The 9743-nt window shown below is 37.5% G+C and overlaps 1 protein-coding gene across 1 annotated transcript; it reads right to left on the minus strand.

Annotated features, from left to right (window-relative positions):
• Positions 1-1644: 1644 nt before the first annotated feature.
• nr0b1 (nuclear receptor subfamily 0, group B, member 1) lies at positions 1645-3666 on the minus strand. The gene is made up of 2 exons (XM_065241139.1): positions 3023-3666; positions 1645-2297 (listed from the first exon to the last, which is right to left on the minus strand). Exons 1-2 carry the CDS (start codon positions 3573-3575, stop codon positions 2056-2058), a joined length of 795 nt encoding a protein of 264 aa, XP_065097211.1. The 5' UTR covers positions 3576-3666; the 3' UTR covers positions 1645-2055.
• Between the last annotated feature and the right edge of the window lie 6077 nt (positions 3667-9743).

Here is a 9743-nt window from a genome sequence, read left to right on the forward strand (position 1 = left end):
AGTCACCTTTTTAAAATGTTTACAGCTTTTCCATTTCTCATTTTGCACAGGAGGCCCAATTATTTATATTTCTATATGTTGGACAATAATAACAGTTTTTTTTAGGAAATTCTTACACTGTTTTAGCTAACCAATCAGATTTTACATATGATGAAAAAGCAGGGCTTGTCACATGTACTGATTATTATGGGTGTCATCATGTGTAAAAATGGAAAGAGGGCCATGAGCTGGACGTTACATTCAAAACGTAGCCTGTCGTCATTCAGATCACATTACACCAGACCATTGCCTTTGACAATACTACACTGAGAGTCAACAATAGAGACTTAAAGGGATAAACTTACAAAGAGTGCAAGGCAAACCGATTTGTTGAGGTTTATGAGGGTAAAGGAAATAATCATGATTTGTGTGTGTTTACTGTGCATCAAAACCCCAAGCTATCCCTAAAGGAAAAGTTTTGGTTTGTTTTGTGCCAGATGCATTGAAGCTATGCCACAATTCGTACCGCATAAAGTACATATGGTACAAATACGGTAAAGGAAATTGTGTCACCTTGACCTTTATAAGCAGACCTATTGGTGGAAGTCATAAATGTATTAATAAAAAAAATGCATTTGGTCACAGCATATATTGGGCTGGGGAGAGGTTATGAATGAATTCAGGCATGTCTCAACAATCATATCTCACCTCACTGCTCCACAAGGTCTTCGTAAATATAAATTAGTGCCTAGTTATTTTATTTTATTACCAATACCATTCTGCCTTAACTGTTGAGCTAAAAAGTCTTTATAGGTGGTTTTGTGTTTTTGGATTTATTTTTGAAAATGTGATGCGTGAGTACTCTGAATTCAGAGCAAAAATATGATTTTTAACAGCAAACAAATATATTTTTAGTGATATTATTGGGTGGAGAAGTGTTACATTTATGCATTTGGCAGACCTTTTATAGTACATTACATGGGATACATTTGATCATTTAGCATTGCATTAGCACCACAAAGGAAGATAGGAAACACACACCCTGATAAAAATTAATTAAAGCATCTGCCAAATGCATAACTGTAAATGTAAAAAACTTGCTTCAGAGTATGACAAGTACACTAAAGTGCCAATGCAGGGATTAAAGTAACTATACATTTTAGGGATCAGGCCTGTTTGGCCAGAGCAGAAACATGAGGTAAATAGTTAAGGCTGTTAAAATTTGAGATTTTATAGCATTCTCCTGGCTCCCTTCCCCCCAGAAATGTATCATTTCAATAGTGAGTTATGTTTAAACACCTTTGCTCTTTTCAGAAACAATATCAACATTATTACTTTCCTTATTGTTTATTTTATTTTCATTACTGTTTTCTATTTGTGCTTAGGTCTGTAATCACACTGACATTTCGTTTATCGAAATAATATGTTGTTGTAATACAGAAAATACATAACTGTCTATAATATGATGGGAAATATAAAGGAGTGTACCCATTGTTCCATAATGTCATTGCATAAGGTGACAAAAATGTACAATATTTTTGTAATATTCAGATATGTTACACTTTATAATAACTTTCATTAACAACTCTAACCTTCATTATACCATACACCACATTATATTATGGTAAACAGATAATTAGTTAGAAATGCAATGCAACATTGGGATAATATATTAAGCTTTTATATTTACATTAAATATACATGCAGTGTAAACACCATATGCATTACATATAGGCCTATAAATTCATTTCTGTTAATGACTGTTATTATAAAGTGTCACCCGGAATGAAATAAACATACATTCATCAGAAGGCTGTACAACACAAACAAACAACCAACCAAAGCACAAGTTAACAAACCAACTTAAGTTATAAAGTTCTTTCCCCAAAATGGGAAAAACGTCATCATCAACTTTGGATTCAGCAATGAGTTCAACTCAGAAGGCAAAAAGAGAGAGAGAGAGCTCTTATAGATCATATAAAAATATCATGTGTAAAAAGGAATCTGTCATTTTCAAAGTTTGTCCATCCACTGCGCACTGCCATTTTTACCGAGCTTTGATTCTGCATTACAGTTTTATTTTCCATAAAACATCTCCAGAAGAAGTTCCTCCATGTTGACTCCTCCGATGACAGGCTTGAAGAAGAGACCGGCCACCACATTGGCATTGATGGATAAGAGCATGGAGAGCGCGCAGAAGAGTTTGGAGAATCGTGCGCTGTCTCCGCGGTGAATCATCTTCACGTACTCATTGAGCGCCTGATGCGCCTCGCTCTGAAGGGCTTGGATGTAATGTTGACACTGCAACCCTGCAACATCTTCAGGAGAAAACAGATAAAAAGAGACTTAGACGACTACATCAGAAGGCTTAAAGTAAGCAGTGATGAAATAGCTACACTTCCACAAGGTGGAAAATACTTAGACAATAGTCAGAAATGTCATGAAAGTTTTTTATAAAAACTTTTTATAGGCTATTTACATAAACTGATCTGTTAATTATAAAATTACACAATTTTAGCCCTTAATTTTAACAAATAAACATTGTGATTATTTATAAATATTTATACTAAGTGACCAAGCTATGAAATTACCTGTTTATTATTATTTTTAAATTCCAGTTTTAGCTGTTTTAGCTGTTATTAATAAATACAATCATTGTTTTTTATTTTTAATATTATTATTAATAATTTATTTATATACAGTAGCCTATAAGTATCAATACGACAATGTGATTTCATGGTCTATTTTTATTTTATAAGTTCCTATTATAACCCTTAATATTAACAAACATCTTATAAATAATTATAAATATATATACGACAATGAGATCATATGTATAAAATGGCATTTTAGCTCTTAAAATAACGAATAAACAATAAAATATCATTATAACTCATAAATAGGCTATTAATGAGTTTTAATGATATTTTATTGTTTATACTAATACCAATGCAACCCCTTTTATCACTAAATATTAACAAATAAGCATTATTATTGTTAAGATAAAGGGGCAGCTTTATTGTGCCAATAAAGCAGGACTCACCTGGGTTGAAAAGAATCGCTCCTTTCAGATACGCGTACTCCTTAGTACTTATATCAAGTCCCCAGCATTTCCTCAGAAACATTTTAATACCCTGAACATCTGTTAACGCAACCCCGGCATTATTACTCTGATTCTCCTGTTTGTCCTGTCCGTTAGTTAAAATCCGTTGTAACATACTCGGTTCTGGAGCCTCCGAGGTCTCAAAGTCTATGCTGTCCTGCGCCATCCCGAGCACCAGCAGTGGCGCCCAGCCGCTCCGCACCAGCGCGTGCTGATCATCCACGGGCAGCTCCCGAAAACACGGAACGTTCTTTACGAACTTCAGGGTCTTCACCAGAACCGCAGAAGCTGCTTTACAAGTGGTTTGAGGGGAGCGAAGAGAGACCTTCCTCTTGGATCCGCACGCGCAAGCGCGCATGGAGACGGCGAGCCTCGGGGTCCTCGGCTGGTTCCCAAGTTGCGCAGACTGGCTGTCGTTTTTTAAAATGTTGTACAAGATGCTGTTTTGTCTTCTTTCGCCGCTGCAATGGCAGCTGCTGTCAAAGTAAGCCATGCTGTTGTAGTTATGTTTCGTTGGTGAAACTAAGATGAGCTTTACGCGTGGATATGTCCATGCACGGCTGAGGTCTGTGTATTATCATCCACTCAAATGCCAAATAGTTTGGAGTTTATAAAGGGCACTGGACGCCTCCCACTGTCTTTCGCTGTTGCTCACATAGGGGGCGCAATAACCCCTGTATATTATGATGGGAGTGAGTTTATATTTGCATTCATTCATTTTGGAGACGCTTTAATCCAAAGCGACTTGAGTGCACTCAAGCTATACGTATAGATAGATAGATAGATAGATAGATAGATAGATAGATAGATAGATAGATAGATAGATAGATAGATAGATAGATAGATAGATAGATAGATAGTAAGAGAGAAAGAGAGAGAGAGAGAGAGAGAGAGAGAGAGAGAGAGAGAGAGACAGGCAGGCAAGCAGGTGTGTAAGTGTGACAGGTGACAATAGGAGCTACCGCGATATGGCGGTCTATTGTAGTTTGACAGTTTTACAATAACTTGATGTCTGTGCACCATTTTCTTCTAAAGATCCTGTGATAATTTATTATTTTTGTTTTCCTATTAAAGTCCAGGGTCATCCGTATTGTGAACAGTGTACCGGGTTTGTCTGAGGCAGACGGGGGTGTACTGATGTCATTGCTTTCCTGAAGAAGAATATAAAAGCATATTGATTTGCTGCCTGTATGCAAAGTCATATCAAGACACCACTCCTGAAGCTGAATAGCTGAAGGACAAGTCCATGGTGGTAGTGATGAGTGCATTAGAATATTGTGCAGCAAAAGACACAACTCGCACAATTGATCTATTTGAAAAAGAAATGTTTTTACCATTTACATCAAGGCCAATGTCAAATAAACAGCCTTCACAGCCTCTAAACCCCCCTCCCCAATAAAGCAACACACACACACACACATATGTACACACAAACGCATTTGTAATTATGTACTCAACCGAGCTTCCGTACAAGGTCAGCAGGTCTAACCGCCAGTTTCCACAAATATTAATTTTCGTACCTGTCCTGTCCTGTACTGTAAAGTTGCTTTATTAAATTAATGAAGTCTTTTGGTTACGTTCTGTTTAGTCATTTTGAGGGCCAAAGCTCATGTCAACATCTCCAGTCCACAGACACAGCAAAGTGGTGCTAAAAACAGTTTTCGTATGCAATGAATGCTTCATTCAGTGATACAATTAGTGATTGTGTGCTGCTGTGCTTATAGTACTTTACAATGTTGACAAATCTTTAGTTGCCATATATAGTAAAAAAGCACTTGTGCTATCCTATCAGGCATTTGGTTTAGCTTGTCCTCTGAAGAGTTGATCCAGACCATCAAATTAGCACAAGGTTATAGCGCTTACATCTCACTTTTTCAGTTGATCCTAATCATAAATGATAACAATCAACTGTTAACCTTGCTTGTATGACTTAAAAATAACCACATGGACCATTTAAAACATGAATAAAACGTTGAGTGTAAAATGAAACACAAATGAGAACTTTATGAAATCTCCTGAGCTATGAAAAAGCAACATCTGAGCAATAACATTTTCCTTTTGAAATGTGTGGTGCGTTAATTGTGAAAATCCCGAGGATAGTATTTTTTTGTGATTTGTTGTTTTCTACATAAAATCATCCTACTTAACGTATTGACTCAATACTTTACATGTACGTATTGATCAATGGTTTGAATCAAGGCTTTGAACTGGTTCACGGAAAACAAAAAACAGAAACTTTTCATGTTTTGCAAGGAACAGAAACAAAACCAGAAACTTTATTTGTTCCGGAACAGAAATCTTTATTTAAAATAATGGTAACAGGTTAATACCGTTATTTTTTGTTCTTTGACAAGATTTCTGTGCAATATCGGTGAAGTTCAAGAAATGCAAAGCTTGCCACCAACAAGAAGCCTATACTCAAGCCCAAGTCTCTAATGCTCAATTATAAGCGGTAAATTGTAGGCTACCAAGTATATCAAGATGTTTGTTTTTAATACTAATTAGTGGTGTAACGGATCGCATGCGATTCGCGGATTAATGCTCAAATTTAAACAGTATGAAAGTTGATCATTTGCATGGGTTTGAAAGGCTTGCAAATGTTAACGCTAACAGTGATTTTAAACAATTTAACTGCAAAAAGGCACTAAAGCGAGCAATTTTCTGTATGCACGGACAAACATGTGGTTGAATGTGTCAAAATTAATCGTGATCCTATGCCCTTTAAAGATCAAAACTCTTGATGTATTGACCGTTTCATCGGGCCTACGTGCAGTAGGGCTGTCACTTTTTATTCGATATTCGAATATGCATTCTCACCAAAAAGCGTACAAATGACACGCAGTGTGATTATCGTGCAATAGATACGCCAAATTCCGATTTTGCGTGCATATGATACGCCAGTCCTTCCCATTCACTTATATGGCGAATCGTTTCGTGACGTTTTATTTATTGTTTTCTCATTTGTTTCTGTTTTTTTTTACCATTTTCGCTTGGGTTTAGGGTTAGAACAACTTTTTGTTATATAAAAATGACATCCTAACCCAAACTCCAACTCTAACCCAGTGGCGTGTTTACCCACCACGCAAACCACGCAATTGCGTAGGGCCTCGCGGGCTTGGGGGGCCCCCTACTGGCCACATGGTGTGCGAAAGTATGTTACGTTTATTCAGACCCAAATAGGCACGGATAAAGCACGCGCGAGCGAGAGATGTGCAAGTATGCACGCAGAATAATATATAATATATCCTCGCGAGGGCACATATAGTATGGGAAGCCGAACTCATCAAAAGAAGGACGAAACTGCGCCACTCGAGTGATCTGCGCTGCGCGAACCAATTACAGTCTTGTTCAAAATAATAGCAGTACAATGTGACTAACCAGAATAATCAAGGTTTTTAGTATATCTTTTATTGCTACGTGGCAAACAAGTTACCAGTAGGTTCAGTAGATTCTCAGAAAACAAACAAGACTCAGCATTCATGATATGCACGCTCTTAAGGCTGTGCAATTGGGGAATTAGTTGAAAGGGGTGTGTTCAAAAAAATAGCAGTGTCTACCTTTGACTGTACAAACTCAAAACTATTTTGTACAAACATTTTTTTTCTGGGATTTAGCAATCCTGTGAATCACTAAACTAATATTTAGTTGTATGACCACAGTTTTTTAAAACTGCTTGACATCTGTGTGGCATGGAGTCAACCAACTTGTGGCACCTCTCAGCTGTTATTCCACTCCATGATTCTTTAACAACATTCCACAATTCATTCGCATTTCTTGGTTTTGCTTCAGAAACAGCATTTTTGATATCACCCCACAAGTTCTCAATTGGATTAAGGTCTGGAGATTCGGCTGGCCACTCCATAACATTAATTTTGTTGGTTTGGAACCAAGACTTTGCCCGTTTACTAGTGTGTTTTGGGTCATTGTCTTGTTGAAACAACCATTTCAAGGGCATGTCCTCTTCAGCATAGGGCAACATGACCTCTTCAAGTATTTTAACATATGCAAACTGATCCATGATCCCTGGTATGCGATAAATAGGCCCAACACCATAGTAGGAGAAACATGCCCATATCATGCTCCATGCTTCACTGTCTTCACTGTGTACTGTGGCTTGAATTCAGAGTTTGGGGGTCGTCTCACAAACTGCCTGTGGCCCTTGGACCCAAAAAGAAAAATTTTACTCTCATCAGTCCACAAAATGTTCCTCCATTTCTCTTTAGGCCAGTTGATGTGTTCTTTGGCAAATTGTAACCTCTTCTGCACATGCCTTTTTTTTAACAGAGGGACTTTGCGGGGGATTCTTGAAAATAGATTAGCTTCACACAGACGTCTTCTAACTGTCACAGTACTTACAGGTAACTCCAGACTGTCTTTGATCATCCTGGAGGTGATCATTGGCTGAGCCTTTGCCATTCTGGTTATTCTTCTATCCATTTTGATGGTTGTCTTCCGTTTTCTTCCACGTCTCTCTGGTTTTGCTCTCCATTTTAAGGCATTGGAGATCATTTTAGCTGAACAGCCTATCATTTTTTGCACCTCTTTATAGGTTTTCCCCTCTCCAATCAACTTTTTAATCAAAGTACGCTGTTCTTCTGAACAATGTCTTGAACGACCCATTTTCCTCAGCTTTCAAATGCATGTTCAACAAGTGTTGGCTTCATCCTTAAATAGGGGCCACCTGATTCACACCTGTTTCTTCACAAAATTGATGACCTCAGTGATTGAATGCCACACTGCTATTTTTTTGAACACACCCCTTTCAACTAATTCAACTAATTGCCCAATTGCACAGCCTTAAGAGCGTGCATATCATGAATGCTGGGTCTCATTTGTTTTCTGAGAATCTACTGAACCTACTGGTAACTTGTTTGCCACGTAGCAATAAAAAATATACTAAAAACCTTGATTATTCTGGTTAGTCACATTGTACTGCTATTATTTTGAACAAGATGTATATGTGCGGCTATGGCGTTTAAACAGACCCAAAAGTCCCGCGCACAAAAACCACGCGCGAGTGAGAGATACGAGCGCGCAGAACAATATTCGCGCGTGCACAAGCATCCTCGAGATGAGCGAACTCTACGGGACAGCTCACCTCTGCACAGCACGCACAAAAAGCAGCCACACAAGTGCTGGAATGAGCGCTCGCTCGATGATCAAGTTTACTTTAAAGACTTTGGGCTTCACACTTGTGACTGGTGGTTTGGTTTGATCGGTGACACGCATCTTTTGTTCCACACTCATACAGGTAGAAACATGATAAAGACACCACGCAGGGGTTTAAATCATGTCTAAAATACATAAATCATATTCTGTATCTCATCATTGTCATTAAAATCTCATCTTTAGTGTATTTCTAGTCTATATGCTTGTTGTATCTCACACAGTAAGTTTGTTTTTACAATATGAACATGAGAGTTATGTGATTCCCATCCATAAACTCAAGCAATAACCAGCTTACAATATTGTTTGCTGGTGTTTGTTAGTTCAGTTTGTTAGATCAGTCTGAATCATAATCTAATGCTTCCTTTTTTTCCTCATTTAGTTTTTTTAGTAAGATGTCAGACACTGAAGTTGCAGTTTTAATTACATTGTTTTAAATACATCCTATAAGACATTTGCAAGCAAAAGATATATCTGAGAGGGGAGCGAAAATTTTTTTTTTAAACCAAGAATTTTTGTCATACCAAACTGTAACAATTTAGTGTTATTTTAAGCAGTGTAAAACAAAATAAACCTGGTTTATATATATCTCACTTAATTCTATATACTGAATATTATTGTTGTGCAATTCAATTGAAAAACCTTGGGTAATGCTGGGGCATGGGGGGCCTTGGTTCTTGGACTTTGCATAGGGCCCCCAAAATGGTAAACACGCCACTGCTCTAACCCCAACTCCAAGCGACCATGGCTTAAATATAGATAAAAACTTAGAGAAACCTGTATATTAAATAACCTGCTTAAACAAATGTGAAATCTAACCCTAAACCCAAGCGAAAATGGTTTAAAAAACAGAAAACAAATGAGAAAACAATAAATAAAACGTCACGAAACGATTCGCCATATAAGTGAATGGGAAGGACTGGCGTATCATATGCACGCAAAATCGGAATTTGGCGTATCTATTGCACGATAATCACACTGCGTGTCATTTGTACGCATCTTGGTGAGAACGGGTATCTCCGTATTCGAACTATAAATAAACCATCCAGTTTTTTAAATGCCATATGTAGCGCATTTTTTACAGTAACACCTCGTGATAGGAAGGAGGCTCAGAGTGAGACCAACGACGGCAACTGTGCGCAAGAGAGGGAATCAAATTGGACCAACATGAACCTAATGTATGTCAAGATAGAATTATAGTTTGTATGTAAAATGACATATTTAACACTGCTATAAGTGTTAAACATTATAGCAGAATAAAAAACTTGCCTTAGTACGTTCGCATTATGAAATTAGCATGTATGAAGATTTCATCATTTTTACAACGCAATGTAAACTTTTAAACAACAACAGCATTTGTCTTGTAAACGGATTTGAAATGATCATGTGCTGACTGTCGCGCGTCACATAGATGACAGAGTCAAGTGAGATCTGCTTAACTCAGCGGTAAGTTTAAAGGTGCCCTTCCTCTGGCGTTTTTATTGTTTTAGACTGT

This window comes from Paramisgurnus dabryanus, chromosome 14 (assembly GCF_030506205.2).
Source record: "Paramisgurnus dabryanus chromosome 14, PD_genome_1.1, whole genome shotgun sequence".
Taxonomy (NCBI): domain Eukaryota; kingdom Metazoa; phylum Chordata; class Actinopteri; order Cypriniformes; family Cobitidae; genus Paramisgurnus; species Paramisgurnus dabryanus.

Excerpts from the sequence above, each read along its gene's own strand:
- nr0b1 (XM_065241139.1), bottom strand. The coding sequence starts at position 3,575 with ATGGCTTACTTTGACAGCAGCTGCCATTGCAGCGGCGAAAGAAGACAA. Across the intron at positions 2,298-3,022 it reads AGCGATTCTTTTCAACCCAG|ATGTTGCAGGGTTGCAGTGT; the intron begins GTGAGTCCTGCT and ends TTTCTCCTGAAG.